Source organism: Schistocerca gregaria, chromosome X, assembly GCF_023897955.1.
Source record: "Schistocerca gregaria isolate iqSchGreg1 chromosome X, iqSchGreg1.2, whole genome shotgun sequence".
NCBI classification, from domain to species: Eukaryota; Metazoa; Arthropoda; class Insecta; order Orthoptera; family Acrididae; genus Schistocerca; species Schistocerca gregaria.
This window is the reverse complement of record NC_064931.1, coordinates 210,184,647-210,208,499: the sequence shown is the minus strand read 5'-3', so window position 1 is coordinate 210,208,499 and position 23,853 is coordinate 210,184,647. Positions and strand designations below refer to the sequence as shown.

The 23,853-nt window shown below is 38.4% G+C and overlaps 1 protein-coding gene across 1 annotated transcript in view; it reads left to right on the top strand.

Moving 5' to 3' along the window:
- LOC126297769 (contactin) overlaps positions 1-23,853 on the top strand; it is a 154,327-nt gene that overhangs the window by 56,005 nt on the left and 74,469 nt on the right. Inside the window, exons 9-13 of the mRNA XM_049988944.1 lie at positions 2,945-3,126; positions 7,131-7,421; positions 7,559-7,696; positions 7,987-8,127; positions 11,518-11,684. Coding sequence (XP_049844901.1) covers positions 2,945-3,126; positions 7,131-7,421; positions 7,559-7,696; positions 7,987-8,127; positions 11,518-11,684 — 919 coding nt within the window. The remainder of the gene's footprint in view (positions 1-2,944; positions 3,127-7,130; positions 7,422-7,558; positions 7,697-7,986; positions 8,128-11,517; positions 11,685-23,853) is intronic.

The following is a 23,853-nucleotide window of genomic DNA, read 5'->3' as shown; positions in this document are numbered from 1 at the left end:
ACTGCTGAACTACACTTCAAAGTTTCTCAAATATATGACACTATTTTTCAGCATAATCACCAAGCCTCTGTACAAAATAGTTGGAATGTTCTACCAGTCATTCAGTTCCAGAACAGTAGGACTCCATTCCTCGGTCACAGAGCCTTTCGAGAACTGCTATGTGAACGTCCTCATAGTTGGAAAATCTCTTTTCCTCCAGATGTTCTTCCTCAATTAACTGGACACTGTCGTGTGTGGTTGATGTCAACAGCCGTGCAACCCGATCGGCATAACCCTCGTCTGTGCTGCGTTGATCAAATTGTCTGTACCATTTCACTATGGCTGGATATGACTTTCCAGTTGGTCCATGTACTGCAAGGATTTCACTGTGAATCTGTGTGCAGTTTAGGTGTTTTTGCCCACAAGAATCAGCTTTGGAAGCCATTTCCACTTTCTGTGCCCTTTCACTCCCACACTGTGACGCACTTAATAACAGCACTGCAGTATAACTGTGCCTGCAGGAAACCCAGAACTTGTTCTTTTTTCTGAAACTGTGCCACTCTTGTTCCACACTGATCTTAGTGTGGGACAACATGTGTAAATTAGTCCTCCCCCCCTCCCCCTGAGGTGATACAAAACAATTTTAACATGTGTCTGGCACATGGATTTCTTCCTTAGTGAAAGGACCTGTCAGTGGATGGTGACTTTTCCATACCCACTTGTTTATCTCAGAATATGAATGTATTTATATTCTGTGTTATTGCATCCAAAATGCCTTTTTTGTTCTGTGCTGTGGCTCCCTATCTAGTTTTGTTAGTGCACTGTGTAAGGTTGGCTACGCTTCCATTTACTTTGTAAATGATCACCCATTGAAATTCTTGTGGTTTGTGAATTCATATCTTAAGTGAATGAGCCTTTAACAATCTTCTGTTATCAGTTTTTACAATGTGGTTATTTAACCATCTTGGAATGTTTTATAATGGTAATTGCACTATTAAATGCCGACAACCTACAGTCGTATTATTGCAACATGCGGGGAATTGTAAATATCAATTAAGCTGTAGCATTTTAACAGTATATACTCATTATGGCTAGGAAGTAGCACCTTTTTGTTTGAAATTACATCTTATCTATTGATTTTTTCCCCTCATGTTATATACACAAATGTATCAGTTTACTGATAGTTAACGCAGACTTCTCAGTTAGTTTCTAACTACATCTTGTGTCTGTTACTGCATGCCTTGACTCTTTCTACACACTAGTAGTGTGTCCTCCACCTCATCTTACCACAAACCGGGCAGTGTGATTTACAGTTTCTGGAGATCATTTTATAAACAAACAGGCAATCACTCCCTTAACCTGTCGGTCAGAAGGGTGCTAGAGTGTAACTGTTGTATAAAAACGTAGTGTGCTATAAAAATTAGAGAAATATAGACCCTCCCGTCTCTTATTGATTGTATCAATTTTCTGAATTAAATTTTCTTTTATGTGCAACAGTATAATTGTTATCTGTATGTTATACTACAGGAGTATGTAATTTATTGATGACTCTCATTTGTGTAGAAGAAAAAGCGAGAGAGATGGCCCACAGGAATTGTACTGATGAAGAAAGATGTTCATATCTCAATCTGGCCATTTTAATTTAGATCATCCCCATCTGGCCATCCTGATTTATATTTTCCATGATTTCCCACAACAACTCCAGGCAAATTTTTCCCTTGAAAAGGGCATTGCCGATTTCCTTCCCCATCCTTTCGTAATCCGAGATTGTGCTTCACTTCTAATGACCATGCTGTCAATGGGACATTACACTCTAATCTTCCTTCCTTCTTTCCATTCAATGAGAGGACAGTTCATTTGAGGAAACCACAGTGGTTGTCAGCCCATGTCAGAACAGGGCCAATTTATTAATTTAGTGATCGATTGTTAATATACCAGGCTGTTTTTCAGGAAGGGAACTATTCACATCTGCATCCCTTCAGTGCTAATTTAGGTTTTGCTGTTTCACTAAATCACTTATATCTGGGTGGCTAAATGAGTTACCATTTGCATGCTTGTAACCAAATTTTTCCCACTTGTCTTTTTATGAGCCGCACTCTAGGCTAATAATAATAATAATAAAAGGAAAAGGAAATGAGTTGTATCAGAGACCTGTTGAATGGATGCTCAAGAAAAGTAACACACTCATCACTGGCATTGGAAAAACTAGAATTAGAGGCTAACAATTTTTTTTCAGATGTTATAAACTTCCAGAACAGTATTCTCTTTTCCAGCAACAGCTCTCCCAATTTGAGCATTCCTTATTTTTTGGCCTGCTAGTAGTTGTATAATTTAAGTGTGAGCTGAGAACAGTGAACAATGGTGTTTAATGGTTGATCATATGGCATGCCACCTATCGTGATGTTTACTATGTGTCGTCTCCTAACAAGTTCCTTTATTGTGAAGTATATGTACATGTGTGAATGGGTTGTGAAGGAGGAGGTGGTGGTGGTTGGGGGATTTGTGTGTTGGCTGATAATGTATGATATAACAGTGGGATCGTGATATATAAAACTAAAGGAATTATTTTGGTTATAATGTGATATGAAAAGCCAGATACCGTGTAAAGGTCTCTTTTTTTTTGAAAATGTTCTTCATACATGTTGTGCCCCCAGGACAGTGTTGTTTTATTGATAAGCAAAAATTCAGATATATGTGTTGTATTGTTCATTTGAGTGGTGTTGTGCCACAAGTTAATATTTAATGAAAGTATTTTACTAATCTTTATACAAAATTCATTTACTACTCATTGGTCTGTTGATTAATTACAATCACAGGCACATTGTACACTCATTTTCTATGGGTATGTATTATTATCATTGTAGTAGAGCTTAAAAGTAAGGCATAAATTAAAAGTATACTTTTTAATTTGTTGGTAAGTTTTTCTCCAGTAATACATTGCTCTTGTTCTTCTTATGTATTATAGTCCAGTCCCTTCATACAACTGGACAAGGCGGGGTGCACACTTACCTCGTGGGGCTGTGCTGTCCAACTACAATAGAGTGCTGACAATACCTCGTGTCCAAGTTGAAGATCAAGGAGAATATGTATGTCATGTTCACAATGACCGAGCATCAATTGACAACGGTGTCATACTTACAATACAAGGTATGCCATATGTAATACATGTACTGTTGCTGGCTTGATAAATTTATGGTTTATTATACAAATAATGAACATTGCATTATAATGTCAGGGTTAACGTTTGATGATCAGTGCATAAACTGCAGAAGATCCTGTAAATGACTTCTTGGCATAGTACCAGACTTGCTCTGGAGGGAGCTGATTCAGAACTCCATCTGACTATTTCACTCAGCTTCCTTGAAGTGGAAAGGTGTGTAATAAAGAAACAATGTTATAGTTTAGGAGATTTTGAACTGTATTGACAGTTCCCATTTTCTGTACTGTATTTGAATTACTATCCTAGTTGCATATGTCAGGTGATGTGAAATACAGTCTCAAATGCACTCGCTATCAGAACCAGGCAGCAAACATTTCTGAGACTGTCACCCACAGTGTGTGTTGCATTATTGTGCCAAAAAATGGAACTTTCAACTTGACAGAGCACTCTAAAATATATCTTTTATCAATCACACTGGAAACACCTCACAAATTCAAGTTAGCTAATAATTACTATAATGATTACATTACCTGAATTGAGGTGTGGTGTTGGTTATGTCACACTGGACCTGTTTGAAGGATGTACAGATGAACATTTGCATGATCTTTCAAGTTTCAACAGAAGGTAATGGAAACAATGTTTGGTTGCATTGCAGTCTCATATTTAACTAAGGTGAGGGGATATTTCAGCTGATATAATTGTCAAATATTTTTTTATTGTATTCTACAGCTTTGATAAACTGTAGAAATAACAGTATATAACTCCATAAGCTGGTGTTTAAATTATTTTTTGATTTGTCACCAGTTTTGTTCAGAGACTATAATCCAGCACAGTTTGTGTTAACAGCAGGTGTTACATACATAACTCAATAAAGGACACAGTGTGAAAAATATAATGTTTATAAATGTACGTACATCTCCATGGCTAAACATAATTTGTAAATACACTGCCTGAAGCAACCATGAAGCACCCAGAAGACATGGTGGAATGACATTGTAACTTTATACGTGCAGACTACATCAGTGGGCAAGGAAATGATTATAGAGTTGCAATACTCTGTGGCAAGTAGAATGGCAACCAGAGTGCATTAGTCTTGACCATGGTTAGTGCTGTTACCAGGCCTGGTAAGGTATGTAATGATCTTGAGAAATGTCAGATATTGAACAACGAAGTGATGCCGCTTACTCCTGCGCGGCAACATTATCAACACCTGACAAGAGTTTGAAAGGGGTTTCCTTGTGGGTCTTCATTTGGCCAGGAGGTCAGATCGTGCAGGATCCATGTTTGTGGGGCATTTGTATGTGACAATGGCCCAATGTTGGCAGTATGGGAATGTGAGGGCAGGCATACTCAGTGCCAAGTTTCCTGTCGACCACCACAAGGGAGGATTGCTGCACAATGCACAAATCACATTGTAACCCTTTCACATCTGCACATGTCATCTGGGAAAAAGTAATGGACTCCATTCGTCGGCTACTAGCAGCAACTGGACTTAGGAATGACTTACTGTTCAATGAATAAACTGCTTTGAACACCACAACACAAAGAGCTTTGGTTTTGATGTGGTGCTGTGACGAGGTAGTGTGAACTGTCAATGAATGGTGTGGCATTGTGTTGAATAATGAATTGTGGTTTGGCACTACCAGACAGCCGTCACCAGCAAGTATGGTTGTGACCTGAGGAGAGGTCCCATTCTTCCGCTGGTCATTACGAAGGGTAGTGTGGGACCAGCTCGGACGTTCTCTTCATCCCATTGTGAGCGTCCAGAATATCAAGGATCAGTTAAAATTGTTGTGGGCTGGGTTACATGGGGATGATGATGATGATGATGATGATGATTGGTTTGTAGGGTGCTCAACTGCACGGTCATCAGCGCCTGTAGAAATTCACAACCTTTGCTCAGTCCAATCTCGCTGTGTTCATGAATGATAATGAAATGATTAGGACAACACGAAGACCCAGTCATCTCGAGGCAGGTGAAAATCCCTGACCCAGCCAGGAATCGAACCCGGGACCCCATGTTCGGGAAGTGAGAATGTGATCGCAAGACCACGAGCTGCGGACTCTGGGTTACACCAGGAGAGGATACAGTGTCCTTAGGACGCCCTTCGCAACTGAATCTACACCTATATATGTACTCTGTGAACCACCATATGGTGTATGGCAGAGGATACCTTGTACCACTACTAGTAGTTTCCTTTTCTGTTCCAGTCACAAAAAGAGGGAGTGGAAAAAATGACTATCTATGTGCCTCCACATGAGCCTTAATTTCTGTTATTTTCATAGTCATTATGCAAAATGTACATCAGTGGGAGTAGAATTATTCTGGAATCACCTTCAAATACCAATGCTCTAAGTTCTTTCAATAGTGCTTCAAGAGAAGATCACCATCTTTCCTCCAGGGATTTCTATGCGAGTTCACAGTGCATCTTCATAATATTCATGTGTTGATGGAACCTTCCAGCAACAAATCTAGCAACCTGCCTCTGAATTGATTCAATGTCTTCCATTAACCTGACCTTGGAGAGAAAAGGGGGGGGGCGGTTTCTCAAAAGTGGGTTGCACTAGTGTTCTATAAATGGTCTCATTCACACTTTCCTAAAATTCTCACAATAAACCAAAGTCGACCATTCGCATTCCCTACTTCTGTCCTGTTTTTCCTACTCATCTGCATTAAGTAAACATTTTTGTACATTTACAGCAAGCTCCTATTCAATACGTGAAATAGAAATTCTGTTTAAGTTATCCGGTGTTCTTGTGCATTTGCTCAATAATAACATTTTCCAATACACTAAAGCTTCAACAACAAACAATGTGTGCATATTCATCAACAAACAATGTGTGCATGCAGGTGAAAGAAGGAGCTACACTGTACTGATGGACTCGTACTGCTGCGTTCTTTGTAAATTTGACGCAGTTATATAATCTCTAAAATAACATAGTTTCATTTCGTTTTCTCGTCTCCTTCCGGATGCTTCACTTTTTTGTCAGGAAGTGTATTATATTTTTGGTATTGTGATGTTTGTAGACATATGTATGCAACTCGTGCTGTTAACCCAAACTGTACTTACCTGTCTTTGACTGAAACTGGTCACACATTAAAAAACTAACTTAACAGCAACTTACGGTGCTATATAATATCATTCACAGGAAGTGTCATAAAGTTAAGTCTCATTTTAATGGCATACTGAACATGTTTAAGATTTTGGTGCAGTTTTATTTTCAGGTATGTATGTTCTCCAAAAATTATATTTCTTGTCACACATTGCCTAGACAGCCTACTTTCACAGTGAAAATTCGAATGTGGGCCTCACTTATTTCTAACTATGTTATGTACTACTGCCTCCCATTTCATTTGCTGTCTATAGTTCACTCATAGTTTTGGGAGATGCATTAAAAAAACATAAATGTTAAAACTTGTGTTTCTGCCTATGAGTTTAAGCAATTACAATCTTTTAGAATGCATAACTTTTACAGCCATTCCACAAATACCTACATTAGAAGCACAAAGCAAATGATAGTTTTTCTCTGTGCATTTCAGCAGCAGTGCACGTATATAAAAGAATTATACTACTTGTTTCATTTTAAATAACCAATATTGTTAATGGATTTATTTAGAACTAACACTTTATATTGTCAAGCAGATGGCTTACAAAGAGAATTGTAAGTTCATTTATGAACTTCAGTTGTGTGTATTGTAATCTCAGATAAATCTTGACATTTAATAGGAACTGTAACGTGTCATTATGATTACTCGATCTGTCATAACAAACAGTAAAGGAATGCCGAGGTACCTCTATTTGTGATTTTTCACAATTGTGTTGAACATTAGAGAACTATCACTTGAGGAGGAGGAGGAGGAGGAGGAGGAGAAGGAGATGATTAGTGTTTAATGTTTTGTCAACAACATCTGTCATTTAAGTTTAGGACTCTCAAGCTCTACGTGGCTTTTAGCTATATGTGCAGTATTAATATAAAAATTATTTTTCAGCTGAGCCAAACTTTACAATACCATTGGTTGACAGACACATGGATAAAAATTCAGACTTGACTTGGACTTGTGAAGCATTTGGAATACCAGATGTCACATACAGCTGGTTAAGGAATGGCGAACCTCTGGACGTTGAAAAACTACCAGGAGAAGATCGTGACCGGTACAGAATTGTTGACAATGTCTTGACAATTAAGAATCTCGATCCAGATCGTGATCAAGCTATGTACCAATGCAAAGCCAAGAATCAGCTTAAAGCCAAGTACTCTACAGCTCAACTGCGTATCTTGTGTAAGCTCGAATGACATACATTTTCTAGTTTAGTGAACATGTAAATACAAGCTAGCTTAAGGCAGGCACTATACAATTTTGAATTCATACATTATTGATCATAGTCACAACTGATACTTTTGTTTTCAAACTGTCAGCTCTGAAACCATCATTTAAAAAACGGCCACTTGAGCCAGAAACATATGCAGCAGAAGGGGGAAACATTACTATTAACTGCAATCCAGAAGCAGCTCCAAGGCCAAGTTTTGTGTGGAAGAAAGACGGCTCTCAGATTGGTAAGACTCCTAAGTGAAACTAATACAACTTTCATTAATGACTGTTTTTTCCAGCTTTGCGGCCATGCTCATAATGAGCATACATAAGATATCAATTTCTTGATATTGTACTTGAAGCTGGCTACAACTTGAGCTGAAGAACATTGTGTTGTTCAGTATGACAACCTTACATCAAAGAAATTGTATTTACAATTGTTACTTAACCTAACTTAAGGCGAGTAAGCAAGTAAAGGTTATATATATTATGGCCTTAATCTATTTTGAAATATCAATTCTTCAATACTTTTTAGGATCTGGAGGCCTCCGTGAAATTCTGAGGAATGGTGATCTTCTGATACGTTCCGTATCTCGTAATGATGAAGGCCTGTATACTTGTATTGCCGAGAATGAGTATGGCGTGGCTGAAAGCACAGGAAGGCTAATTGTTCTTCGTAAGTATTGTACTGTAGTGCTAAATTTTGGTTTCTTAAAACATTGGTCAGTTTTTCAAATTTAAAAGAAAGTTTAGGCAATACATCTGAAGGTCATGTTTACGTATTTACAAAGTAAATTAATATCAATTGGGCTGTTATCAATGCAAAACATTCAATGCTAGTTTTTCTTTTCATATGAACAGCCAAAGGAAGGAGAGCGGAAAGGGGAAGAGTTAATAGTGTCACTCACAATCAAAGGTTGGGAGAGGCAAGCTGATGGGGAGGAATTGTTGCAAAAAATGAAATGAAACCACCTGAAAGTCTACCTAGTTGATTCACCTTATTACATTTGTCTGCCCAGTGTAGGTTTACTTACATTATTACACTTATTTGTACCTTACTACAATTGTGTTTTGGTCTGTGGTCCAGATCTTAATATAAACATCCTCAAAGTGGTTGAGTCTGTTTGTTGCAACTGACATGTGTTAGTGTTTTTATGGTGCCCACTTATGCATTTCACCAATTCCTGGGGAAATTAATTTCCTGCACACATTGATCATGTGTAATTCATTGATTCTTTCAAAATTTGACCTGCTTTTCTATGAAGTGAAGTATTAGTGGAGTGGCTATTGACAGAGAGTACACAAGTAACTCACAGCTCTGCATATCTCCATTACATCTGAACTTTAGATAATAGAAATTGGGCAGATTCTGGAAAAAGTGTGTTGTTGCATTATATTGTAGGAAGCAGTATGGAAGAATATTGAGTAAAGACTTAAGGATTCTGTCTGCTTCAGGAAAACACTTTCATGCCAGGTAGAGGATATGGAATACAATTATATGAGATGTGAATAGTACAGAGACATTAAACAATCAGCATTACAACAAATGTCATGAAAGAAAAACTTTATAGGGTCAGTTTCTGAAAGTGATTATCCAGGTATTTCCACAAACTTTGGTAAATTTGTCAATACTTTGCATTATTGTATATCATCCTGACAATGAAGAATAATTTAAACTTATATGCAATATACACAGTACTCAAATTCCACAATGATATCTAATACATCATGGGTTCATTTCGGAGCTGAAGTTTGATGCAGTACACTGAGCTGATGCTCTAACATTCATCATGCTGAAGTAGAAATATCTGTTTCTGAATACAGTGTTTACAAATGGCTATAACTACTAATTAATTCATAGTGATACACCCGTAAGAATTTCCGAGAATGTGAAAGAATGTTCAGTTTTTTATGTACGTTGTAGGTGTTTAGTATAACTCCCATGTTTATTCGAACAACATATGAGTAGTAATCCAATTTACGCCACATATGAATGATATGTGGAGTCACTGACGTGAGCACATTAGAAATGCATATTTTCATTTCTGGAATTGTTTTCAGCAAAGGATGCACATACTTGAGGTCTTTCACATTTTACCCCATTAAAAAATCAATGCGTCAGATCTGGCCATCTAGGTGGCAGGTGCTGGTCTCCCCACTTCTGCCCCCCTGCCTTCCTGATGCTAGGGTGCTCCATCTCGCTGAAAGACGTAATGAATGGAATCTTTGTCAAGCAGTGGTGTCACCCATTACTTAAGTATGTCAAAGTAAATGTTTGTTGAAATGCTTTGCTCAGTGAAGAAAACTGGACCATACAGTTTTGGTGCTGACATCACACAGAACACATTAATTTTTGGTGAGTCATGCTGATGTTCAGTTACATACAAAGACTTTTCTGTACCCTACATTTGAATGTTGAGCTTATAAACCTTACTACGTATGTGGAAGTCAGGCATGCAGCAAACGTTTTGTTCCTCCGTGGCTTCCAGTGTGGGCAAACTGCTTTTCATTTCTCTTTACATTGTCTGTAAGTCTTACTGGTGTATCACTATGTATTAAATAGTTATAGCTGTTTGTAATTGTTATATTCATTTTGAATTTCACTGTACATTCAAGAAATTATGTATAATTGAGGTGCAGTAGTATTTGTTGTGTAAGAGGGAAATGACCAATATCATTTCATGTTAAGAGGTTGAGAAACTGTAACTTATTTTCGTAAGCCAAACTGTGGTCAACCCCAAACTCAACCCCTAACTACTGAATTTATTCTGCGCAACACAACCCTAATGATTCAGTACCTGAGACATTTGGAATCCCCCTCTCCCAGCACTGGCACTTCTGATCTACACAGGTGGGAACTTTGTCTCCAGCATATTCTTCTTTCCCACAATCCCACAGGTCTACCACTAGTACTTTCCCTCCCTTCTACTACCCTCACACTCAATTTGCCTACCCTCACCCTCACTTCTCCTCTACTATTATTTACCAAACCACTCTGTTTTATGGCTCAGTCTACTACTTACCTGAACTTCTCATTCATGGTGCTGCCAGCCTCAGCAAACAATTGTGGACTAGCCATTACCAAATGCTTCGTGCGCTGCGTGTTGCTTTGGGTTGCACATTGCCCATAATTTTAATTTCTTATTTAAAAATGAAAGAGACTAATCCTGATTCATCAGAGGGTTTGAATATGACTCTCACAACAGTGGAGGGAATCTGCAATGCCTACGACCACATTTCAATTCTGCTTTTTCAGAAGCACAAATCCCTGGTGTAGGCTGACTGTAGTTTAAGTTCTCATTTGTTTAGTCATGCTGCTGACTGCCTCAGTGTAATGTACACATTGTAGTGACCTCAAAAGAAAACACGTCTTAACATATTCCTATGAAGTACGAATAGAATTATTTTTGATTCTACCCTAAGTTCGTCCTGTAATGTTGTCGAGTAAGGGTGATATGGCTTTAAATACCCATGAAAGGTCTCTGCAATATGCTAATCAGTGCTTTTATGTTGTAATTATCAATATGGATTGGAAAAGAAAGATAATGATAAGAAACACCACAAATCAAGTGAGCACTTTGTTCATCTACAGTAAAATGCTACTGCTTCTCAACAGAAACAAACAATCAGAATCAAATATAGTTACAGCTGATTCTATTGTTCTATAAAAATTACTACAAAATTGTTCGGACTTTTGTGGCCACTTGACATGTTGCCTTTTGGCACTCATCTCTCGAGATATTTTGCCATACAGACACTTAGTGGTGTTTCTGACATTTTGCCAGCACATTCCAAATCCTTACTCTTGTATTTGACAAGCCTACTGGTCATTTTATATTACGTACTAAATTTGAATAGATACTGATTTGTGGGCTTCTTGCTGTCTCTCATACTCAGCATTTGAAAACTATTAAGTTGAAATCGGAAATATGATAAAATATGGTGAAAATAAGAATATTTGCTGTACCTCATAATGTCAGAACAGCTTCACCTGTTTTCTAAGAGGTTCAGATTTTCATTCACCAGTTTAATAATAATGTACTAATGTATATTTCAACTCTCTTAGGTGGTCCACACTTTATTCAAAAAATGGTTCCCGTAGCACACACTGCCGTGGAGCGTGACATGGAACTGCGATGCCAGGCAGTTGCAGAAGAAATACTTGATGTCGCTTATATTTGGACTCATAATGGGCTTCGTATTAGAGACTCTGACCCAAGTGCAACTCGAATGGTATGTTATTTTTTATGTTTTTATTTTAGGAGGTAAGAAGGTAAACACTGATTGGTGACTATAGACTCTGTTTCCCTGGTATTATTTTACAGTAATTTACAATGTATTAGTATTATTTCATATTACTAAAATCAGTAATGTCCTAATTTGCACATTTTTGGGGATTTTGCAATTTGTGAAAGGATTCTTTAAATCTGGTAAAGATTTCCAGCATTTAAAGTTCACATCATAATGACAGTTTTTCCGTACCTTATACTGGGCATCCCAGGAAGAATGGCCTGTAGTTAGGGATATACCAGGAACAATCATTCGAAACAGTAAAGTGTAGTAAACATGGGATCTGCAATGCATACCTTAGGAACTACGAGCACTTCTTCATCTTTGATACTGTGAAACAAATCTATTCTACTGCATGCTCTTTGCTTTCCAATTTTGAGGAGGAGGTAGTATGAACCAAAACAAAACAAATGAAAGTCAAGTAATCATGGGCTCTAAAGTGCATACCTAGAAAACAATGAGCACTTACACAGTAGAAGAGCTGTTTCTCATAGTATCAAAGAGGAGCAAGTGCTCATAGGTATTAAGGTATGTGTTTTAGAGCCCATGTTAACCAGACTTTTTTGTTTTGAATGATCATTCCTGTCATGTACATGAATAATGACCATTCATCCTAGGACTTTTGATATATCACATCATTGACCACCCTGTGTCCTAGACCTTCACATTCATCCTTACCCACATATGCTTGGTAAATACCCCATGTATATTTAGCTATTTTCCGTCTTTGGGGAAGGCATTCCCTATTTCAGTTTCCTAAACATTTCTATGACTGCTCGTCCTTCTGTAGTCTCCCATTATATTTTATTACTCTACATTTGCTTTAACAGGTTTCTCTGTGGAAATGATCTTGTACCCCTGAAGCATACTCCAACTCTAGTCATACAGGGGACAAACAAGCATTTTACTTCTTTTCCCCCCCTCAGAGTTTTAAACATAGCTACTTGGTTCAGTGACTGTTTATAAACTAAAGTAGAAATATATGAGCCCTTGGTCACAATTTTTAGTCTTATTGACCAGGTTTCAACACTTCTATGAGTGCCTTCATCAGAAATTAAATATTTAAAGTAGCCTATAACAAAAGTACAAATTTACGGGAAAAAAGGTTTTTATATAAGAGTGTAAGTATTGACTAACAGTACAAGAAAGAAACAGTACTTACCTGTCACATATAAAATAAATATCAAGCCAGAAAGGCTTTAGTCATAAAATTTTTAAAAAAGAATACATGAAAGGTGAGCCACTGTGGGTTGCTCATACCTTTAAAGCAACAGACTGAGGCGTCCGCATTAGCAAGTGTGGGCAGATCCGCGTTAGCCAGTGCAGGCAGGTGAACATTACACCAAGAGTGCCATGTAGTAGCCGTAGATATAAGTAGGTTACTTAACAACTAAAATATAGACAGCTCAATGTTAAATTGAACAGTATATAGTACATGAACTCACGGGCAAACTTTCATTTGACAACAGCAGACATGGTTACTTTTTGCTTATGTAAAAGCATAGAAATATGGTTTGGAGACAGAAAACTGATTAACAGTACAAAAAGAAGCTTTCCATGCATTCTTTAGGGACTGATGACTTCAGCAGTTTGGTCCCATAAGACTTTACCACAAATTTCCAAATTTCTACACATTCTACTTTAGAATTGTGAGTAAAGCTTTTTCGCTTAATATTTAATTTATATGTGATGTGTAAGTGCTGCTTCTTTTTGTACTGTTAATCAGTTTTCAGTCTCCAAACCGTATTTATATGCTTTTATATAAGCAAAAAGTAACCATGTCTGCTGTTGTCAAATGAAAGTTTTCCTGTGAGTTCATATACTAAATACTGTTCATTTTAGCATTCAGCTGTCTAAGCTGTTAAGAAGCCTGCTTATATATATGGCTACTAGATGGCACTCTTGGTGTAATGTTCACCTCCCCACACTTGCTAATGCAGGTGCCTCAGTCTGTTGCTACCTGTGGCTTTATAGGTGTGAGCAGCCCACAGTGGCTCACCTTTCATGCATTCTTTTTAAAAATACTTTGTGACTAAAGCCTTTCTGGCTTGATATTTAATTTATATGTGACATGTAAGCACTGTCTCTTTCTTGTACTGTTATATAAAAATCTTTTTTCGCATAAATTTGTACTTATGTTATAGGCTACTTTAAATATTTAATTTCTGATGAAGGCACTCATGGGAGTGTTGAAACCTGGTCAAAAAGATTAAAAATTGTGACCAAGGGCTGATTAGGTACAACTTTATTTTGTTTTCTACCATTTTTTGCACCCTTTAGTTCTGTTATTAATGTATACAGAAACTTGCATGCCTTGTTTTCCACCTCGCTTATGTGCAGACCCAAATATAGTTTCTCTGCACACAGGCAGTCGCATTCTCATGTTGCTGTGATGTCATCTGGTTCCAGTTTGTATACATACATTTTATCCTACTACTATTTGGGAATATTACCACTTTACTGCCTCAGGACAGCCTTCTATTTTTGCCACCTGTGATGTGAAGTTCTCCATTGCCACCTGTTTTCTTTGGTGTAGATATACTGTGATCCAACTTATTACTCTTCCATCTAGTTCCAGCTTCACAGTTTATTCAAGTCAATTTACTTTATCAAGAGCTTCTGAGAGATCAGTTGTGGTCCTCTCATTCCTAACAAGACTTGCTAGAAACCATCTAGCTGTGACGCACATGAAAACCTTGATCTTTGTGGAATCACCCTCTTATATGGGGTGAATCAAAATTTGCACACTCAGATGCCACAGCATGCTTCCTTGTGTATTGACAGTACAAAAATGTCACAAGCAAAATGTTATTCTGTATGTATATTTGACAGAAAATGGAAGTAGAAAAGGCAGTTAAGCAATACTGTTGTCACATATACAACCAGTATTTTTGTTTGGTACTGTGTGACTGTGCTGCATGTGTAACACAGTAGGTAGAGCTTTGTGTTACAATACTTTAGGTTAAGAGTACAGTTCCTGCATGAAATGGTGTCTAGTTTCTTAAGCATTATACAGCAATGGCAGCAGATCTTACACAAAACACATGCCAACGCATAAATGAGTGTGCAGTCATTTTATTGTTCCACTTTAATGAAGTATTTTCCATTAAAATGTTTATTCTGTTCTCTTCCATGGACTAGGGCCCTCCATGCCTTCCAGTTCGTTGTCAGCTTTGTCCCCCCCCCCCTCCTTTTTTTATATATACCACTTCCCTCAAAATAAAAATCATCTTAATCTGACCTCTCTACATCTATCCTAGGTAGTTCCCCCACAACCATGCAAGTCACATTGTTTAAGTATTTTGTTTCGCACTATTTCATCCTTTAAATTCAAATCCAGTTTTCATGATACCTGCCTGTCATAAGTTCATTCAGTTAGGAGATTACGTCACCAGTGGGTTAGCAACACTATTACTATATTTGTCATCATCAGGGTGTAACTAATTACGCCTTTCAGCTTTCAAATCAACAGCTACTTTTACTGAATGTAGTATGTGTGTATCTGTGTTTAACATATCCACATTGATAAATTTTATAGCTATTTCTGCCCTATGACAGGTGATTAATTTTAACTGATTATTACTCTTAAAGAAATTTTCGACATGTCTGACCAATAATTTGCAATGGTCAATGTTAAAAACACTCTAGTTGTAGTATGTGTATTGTTTAAAAAACAGTACATTCCACAACATCAAAACTGGAAAATAAATAACGAGTAACCATAGACCCCGAATAGGACTCTAGTATTCAAACGCAAAACTGTTCCACTGCACAAACTGGGCAGCACAGCTAACCAATATTGAATGGAGATACTTGTTGTACACGTGATTACAGAGTATTGATTTTTTTGTATCGAACATATGTGAAGGGCAAAATTCGGTTAGGGGCCATCTTATACTTTTTGTATGCAAGGAATTGCACTGTGGTGTTTAAGTGCACCCTTCTTGGTTCACCTTGTATATCTGTTTGCAGTTATTTCATATACTTTACTTATGATACAGTAAATCTAACTGGTGTGTAGTTTCTGTTCTCCTCCATTCGCTTTGCCTTGCAGATAGCTTCTTACCCATTGATTGAACATTTCAGATGGGTACCCTGACATTTGGTTTGCACCCACTAAACATATTCACAGTACTATTGCTTTATGGCCCTTCTCTCCTCAGTAGTGTCTGACTTCAACTCAGCTTTAGCAAAAATGCATTCATTGGCAGCCATTGTATTTTTTGAAACTAATTGCTGATAGCTCTCTCCCAGATTAGAGTATTTGTTATGAGTTGATCATTTTCTTATGGGTCCACTTTTCCGTCCCAAGCTGTTCCTGACATATTTACTTCACCCAGTTATTACACTTCTATCTTCTGTCAATTATACTGTCATCTCTTGCTGTCTTTGCACTCTGAAACAAATAATAAAACAAGTAATTAAAATGATTTATGCAAATAAAGTACTGTGGCCCACTGGTATTACTACTGTGAAAGCTACCTCACAACTGGTTCTCCAATATCTACTCTTCTGCACATTTGCCCCATTTAAACTACTTGATTTTATCTTAATTATTCATTCATTCATCTAGGAATCCTCTCAAAATGATGTAGGATTTGTCATCATAATACAGTGAAAATAAATATATACAATCTTATCTTAAGTATCTGGACAACTACTAGTGGACATTAATATGCAGTGTGTCCACCCTTCACCTTCATGGTGGCTTGAATTCTGCTGGGAACACTTTCAATGAAATGTCTTAATGTCTGTGCAGGGATAGCAGCCCATTCTCCCTCAAGACCCAAAACTAGAGGAGGTAGGGATGTTGGACACTAAGGGCTGGAGCAAAGTCGACACTGTAATTCATCATGGGGCTCTGGGTAGGCCAGCCCATTTCAGGAATGTTATTTATGATAGGATACATTGTCATGCTGATGTAAACAGTTATCATCTCCGAATTGTTCCTCTGCTGTACAAAGTACACTGAGCTCTAACATTTGTTTTTATCCTTCTGCATTTCGTGGCTTCATAAGAGCAGTAAGAAGACCACAAAAAATACCCGCATACCCTAACGCCCCCTACTCCATATATCACTGTTGGCACTAGCTGTGGTGGCAGGTAACGTTCTCTGGACATTCGCCAAACATAAGCACTTACATCAGATTGCCACAGCATAATTCATCAATCCAAATCAGTAGTTTCCAGTCACCAACTGTGCAGTAGTATTGCACTTTACGCCACCCGCATTGCCGCTTAACGTTGACTACAGAAATGCATGGCTTATGAGGAGCTGCTAACCATTGTACACTCTTCTTTTTAAACCTTTCACGGCTGTGGACAGATGTGTACACCTGGCAGGTAGAGTGCCCAGATAGCTGTGGGTGTACGTGTACACCTGGCAGGTAGAAGGGCCAGATGGTTAAGGGCATTCATTTACACCTGGCAGGCAGGAAGGCCTTGAAGGCTGAGCACAGGAGCAGGTGAACATGCACAAAAGAGTGGTGGGCACTGTTCTCCACATTTCAACATTCCTGCCAATGCTGTCATTATCTGCTCTTTTGTGTAATGTCGGTAAGCATTACAGCTTTCACCTGCTCTTGTTTCATTTCTGCTTAAGAATTGATTGAGTAGATTTCCTAACATACACAAGGGAAATAACACAAACATATATAATGTGAAGAACATGAAGTATCCTAATGAACTGACATATCAGGTTTACAAAAGAACATAGTAGCAAAATACTTGCAGGTTCTAACCAGCTCTGGTGGCCACACAGAATAGACAATGGCTTGCACAGCCAAGTAACTGTAATTTGATTTACTAATCTGCAAAGTACATGATACAAACATATATAATGTGAAAAGTAAACTAAACTCCATCTGAACAGGCCTTGGAAGGCTGAACGGTACCGACCGGCCGCCGTGTTACCCTCAGCGCACAGGCATCACTGGATGTTGATATGGAGGGGCATGTGGTTAGCACACCGCTCTCCCAGCCGTATGTCCGTTTACAAGACCAGAGCTGCTACTTCTCAATCAAGTAGCTCTTCAGTTTGCCGCACAAGGGCTGGGTGCACGCCACTTGCCAACAGCACTCGGCAGACCAGATGGTCACCCTTCGAAGTGCTATAATGTGAAAAGGCAGGAATTATTCTACACATCTCACATATCAGATTGTGCAAAAGGCAAGCAGTGCAGCAAAATATGTGCAGTTTCTCAGCAACACTTTAAGCTATGCAGACCAGAAGCAGTCCAATTTTCAGTGTCTTTCTAGGAACTGGTCTCTTTAAAAGATTATATCTTGAAATGTATTGGTCCAATATTAATGAGTTTTTTTGTAATTTACAGGCATGTATATTTCTCGTGTAAATCTCAAGTTATAGATTTTCCAGTCGCAAGTAAAGAAGTTTTATAATTTTTGTAAACTAACTTTTTCTCAGACCTGTATAAACTTTTAATCGAAACCTTGGATTAGTTTGAAAGTTCTCTTTCATGGTTATCAAAAACAGCAACTACTGTGATTGTACAGAGCAATTCTGATTTCATAAAAAAAATGTTATTGAAGTTTGGTTCTATGCACATCGTAATGTGTGATTATACGACAGTGGCTGAAGCTTGCAGCAGTTCTAGAGCTAAGTCAGCCATTTGCAGTGCCTAGTCCATGTTCATCACCTCTGAACTCTCCTGATGAGCTCATTCTGCTGTTCTTGCTCGTCTGCTAGATAACACAGTACTCCCTGCCTTCTTTTATACTTGCGAATCCACCTCTCATGACATCTAGTGTCAATTCTGCATTACATAGAAGTGTCTGGATGCTTTTGATCAGATAGTGTGCAATTGTGCTTTTCTGAAGTGGATGATAGGTGGTCAGTCGTGGCTTTGATGAAGGAATCATCCCAGCATTTATAGATTTACCTATTCTTAATGTGACAGAGTTGCTTTCCCTCATTATACTGATTGCATACTATTTGTTTTCTTTATATTCAGTGTTAAATTATTATGTACTGCCCAATCATAAATATCCTTGAGGTTTCATTTGCTTTCTGCAATAGGAGCTTTGGTGTTTTATCTGTGAGTATGATGTTGTGTCATCAGCAAAGAGAACTTTTTCTCCGTGTGTCATACTATCTCAAAAGTCATTGACAAACAGGATGCATAAAAAAATGCATACACAGTTTGAACTGTCATAGAAAATTTAATTTCAGTTCTACAAGAAGTGGAAAGATTAAAGTCCAGATTGAAAAGTAAATGTATTTTCTTTCTTTGGAGGTAATGTAACTGGAGAAAAATACCTAACAGTGCTTGTTGATTCCATATTCCCTGCCATTCATGCATTACAGCTAATAACAGTTTTATTACCAACAAGATGCCACCCCTCCGCACTGTCATATGGATGTATGAGCATACCTGGATCAAAATTTGCCAGGCCAGGGGCAATTGCATTACCTCCACCCTCTCCAGATCCTGTGCTGCTTGATTTCACAGAACGCAGCATGTCATTCTCAATGGAGAGAAGTCTTCCGAAGTAAGAGCGATTTCAGGTGTGCCGCAGGGGAGTGTCATAGGACCGTTGCTATTCACAATATACATGAATGACCTGGTGGATGACATTGGAAGTTCACTGAGGCTTTTTGCAGATGATGCTGTGGTGTATCGAGAGGGTGCAACAATGAAAAATTGTACTGAAATGCAGGGTGCATGGTGCAGGGAATGGCAATTGAATCTCAATGTAGACAAGTGTAATGTGCTGTGAATACATAGGAAGATAGATCCCTTATCATTTAGCTACAAAATAGCAGGTCAGCAACTGGAAGCAGTTAATTCCATAAATTATCTGGGAGTATGCATTAGGAGTTATTTAAAATGGAATGATCATATAAAGTTGATCGTCGGTAAAGCAGATGCCAGAGTGAGATTCATTGGAAGAATCCTAAGAAAATGCAATCCGAAAACAAAGGAAGTAGGTTACAGTACGCTTGTTCGCCCACTGCTTGAATACTGCTCAACAGTGTGGGATCTGTACCAGATAGGGTTGATAGAAGAGATAGAGAAGATCCAACGGAGAGCAGCGCACTTCGTTACAGGATCATTTATTAATCGCGAAAGCGTTACGGAGATGATAGATAAACTCCAGTGGAAGACTCTGCAGGAGAGACGCTCAGTAGCTCGGTATGGGCTTTTGTTAAAGTTTCGAGAACATACCTTCACCGAAGAGTCAAGCAGTATATTGCTCCCTCCTACGTATATCTCGCGAAGAGACCATGAGGATAAAATCAGAGAGATTAGAGCCCACACAGAAGCATAGTGACAATCCTTCTTTCCACGAACAATACGAGACTGGAATAGAAGGGAGAACCGATAGAGGTACTCAGGGTACCCTCCGCCACACACCGTCAGGTGCCTTGCGGAGTATGGATGTAGATGTAGATGTAGATTTCTTATTATGGGCCACAGTAAAATGTTAGGTTTGCAAACATAAACCACATAACCTGAACACACTTTAGAATGCTATGTTTTTATGTCTCTTGTCTGCCTGTTGTTTTACTATAATTGTATCACCAGCAGACAAGCGAACTCTCTCTTCTATTTGTACCCTATTTTCCAGGTAATTCTGGGACTATTTGTGTGCTATTCCTCTTACACATAGTGCTTCTAGCTTGTTTAATAGTATTTCGTGGTCAGCAGTGTCAGAAGCATTGAATAAGTTTAAGAAAATGCCTGTAACACAGACATACCTGTCAAGAGCTTAATGTACCATGTCCACAGCTCGTGGTCTAGTGGCTAGCATTACGCCTCTGGATCATGAGGTCCCAGGTTCGATTCCTGACCAGGGTGGGGATTTTCTCTGCTCGGGGGGTAGGTGTTTGTGTTTTCCTCATCATTTCGTTACCATTCGTGGAAGTGGTGACACTTTAACTATATAAAGATTGGGAATTTGTACAGTCACTGATAACTGCAAAATTGAATATCCCACAAACCAATCATCTTCATCCTCAAGTACCACTTTTTTGAACTTCTGTAATGGCTGATATTGTACTTCTTCCCCTTCCAAAACCAAACTGTGTTTCTGTATAAAGGTTATATTTATTCATTTAACTCATTAGTCTGCTTCCATGATTGATACAATTATTTTTGAGTGCATAGAGATTAGTTGTAATGACCTGTAGTTTTCAGTCTCTCCACATTCCCTGCCTTTAGTAAGAACTCGAGGTGTTCCAGAATAGTACCTGAACTAAGGGTCTCATTTATTATACAGTGCTGGAAAGAAATGTAGCACACTCAGATGTTAGGCCATCTTATTGGCATGTGGTGTGGCAGGTAGTTCATCAGTGTAGGAGTATATTTTAACAAATAAATTCAGACCAAATGAAACACACTTCACAATAATGCGAACCCAAACCGTCGCATCAGTACATAGTATACCCCTCTTCGACACCAATACAGGCGTATATTCTTTCATGCAAACAGTCATAAAGGCGCGGAATGGCATCCTGCAATAGACTCCCAAAAATCTTGCATGATTTGTTGCAATTACACAATGGTTCTTACAGGCTCAGGTAAATGAGTAAGATCCTGCTTCACCATGTTCAGCTGCCAAGAGATCTGGTATCTTGATGGCTAGGACAGTTGTACACTTCAAAGAGCACATTGTGTCATAGCAGCCATATGTGAATGATCATTGTCCTGCTGAAAAAGTGCATCATATTTCTATCTAAGAAATAGTAGTAGCAGGGGAATAACAACTTGTGCAGTGTAGCAGGCACTGCCTACTTTACTCTGCAGAAACACAAAATGTGGGAACGGGTTGTATCTGATGGTCCTCCATACGATGAAATATGAGGTGGGATGTGTGTGTTGCGGGCGAATGCATTCTGGAATAGAGCACTCACCGAGTCTGTGCTACATGCATGTGTTTCCATTGCTTGTATACAGACAAATCTACTCTCATCACTTAAGACAACATAGCAGCATTCCACATTCCAGTCGACTGTTTTGTGACACCAGAATAGCCTTGCATGATGCTGATGTGTTGCCAGTGGTAGCCCAGTTAGAGGCACTTGTGATCTTAGTCCTGCTGCAAGCAGATGGTTCCCAATATCCCTTGGTGACACAGTGGGTGCAAAATGTGTCCAGATTTGTTCCCTGAATGATGTTAGGTCAGTCTCCCCAAAAATTAGTTAAAACAATGTGCAGAATTTAGGGACTGTAGCAACTAAATTGTATTCCATGTAGACTTAAAGCCTGTCGTTGTGGCCTTATTATCTGAGAGTAATGATAAGAGAGACCAAAATCATTTATTAATACTTTACACTGTTCCATGTCAGTACCTGTGAGTACATGGCCTAAGATTTATGCTGAACTTTGTAATACCCTGTATTTGAGACAGTTGAAGTGGGCTGGGTGCTGCAGCTTTCTGCGTGTATCTCAACCAATTACGTAATGCAATTTTGTAAACATCTGTATGGCAATGACTCAGTGTTGTTGTAGCTGTATAGATGACTATTTGTTTCCACTGCAGCTGTTAGCACTACATAGGTTAAAGCTGGCAACAGTGGCTCTATCAGATCTTATTAAGCCGACTTGACTATAGTAGCAGCGTTTATCATTTGTGCTATATCAAAATACGGTGTGTGTGTGTGTGTGTGTGTGTGTGAGAGAGAGAGAGAGAGAGAGAGAGAATGAGCGAGCGAGCGAGCGAGTGTGGTCCAGTGTAAGAGAGGGTCTAAGGTTCCAGTCACATTATTGGGTTAAATAAGAAAGTATACAGAATATTTAGGAAGTTATCCCTAATTTCCCGTGTTAATATTCATGCGTCTACATATTGTTACGTTACTTTTGGGGGCTGAGACACTTTCTAGGATTTAGTTAATTTGTTAAGAAAGTGTCGGCGTTATCACTTGGTGAGTGCTATGTGCACAGAATGACGACTTCTTATGGACATCTAGCTTTATGACTTCAGTGGTTACCAATTCAAAATTTTTATATACACTAACTGTGATCAAATCTTCTTCAGCTTTAAAATGTATGTCACTTTTGATATAAACTTACGAATAAACTCGCACCATAGCCGTTCCCTGGGAGATGTATGACAGTTACTGCTATTCGTACTCATGATAAAATTTTACAAGATCTTTTTTATAAACATAGTGATATAACAGCATGGTTCACAGCAAATAACAACGCCGCTGTCTTCCAATTACCTGTGGGTGTTAATAATTGCCTTATATAATTACAAACATGATAGCCTTGTGTAATTCTTAAGTGATAAATGTAAACTCAGTGAGCACGTATTTCCCTAATAATTACAAACTATGGTGGTGATATAAAATTGCTCGTTTAGATGTTAACCAAATTGAAAAGAAACCTCTTCTAAGATTGCATTATTTACATCTGTAGTGTTGTGTTTAGAAGTAAGATAAATGTGTTTATGCTCACTTTGACTGTAATATTAGGTATGTCATCTAACAGTAAAACCATAGCTACACTTGTGTTGCTGTGTGGAATTGAGTTATCTATCCCTAAATAATCCAATAAAAATAAACTACAAGCAGCGGAAACGAGATTTTTTTGGAAAGTCAGAGGTGTTACCAGGGAAGACCATGTAAGAAATGAAGATATTAGGAATGATCAATCAGTGGAAAATCCAGGACGGAATGTAACAATATTATGAAAAGGATAGGTGCTACTCACCATATAGCTGAGATACTGAGTCTCAGATAGGCACAACAAAAAGAGTGTTACAAAATGAGCCTTAGGGCAACAAGGCCACGCATACACATTCATTCACTCACTTACACACTTACCACAGTCTCTGACAGCTAGCTGCCAGATTCTTCAGCTGCCAGAGACTGTCGTTGTGTGTGTGTGTGTGTGTGTGTGTGTGTGTGTGTGTGTGTGTGTGTGTGTGTGTGTCTGTCCTCATTGGCCAAAAACTCATTTTGTGACAGTCTTTTTGTTGTGCCTATCTGCGACTTTGAATCTCCGCTATATGGTGTGTAGCAACTATCCTTTTCATAATATTGATATTGGGAATGAACTAGATATTCATAATATTAATGAAAAGATTGAAGACAATAAAACATTACTGAAACATCACCTACAAAGAATGAGTACAAAGAGAATCCCAC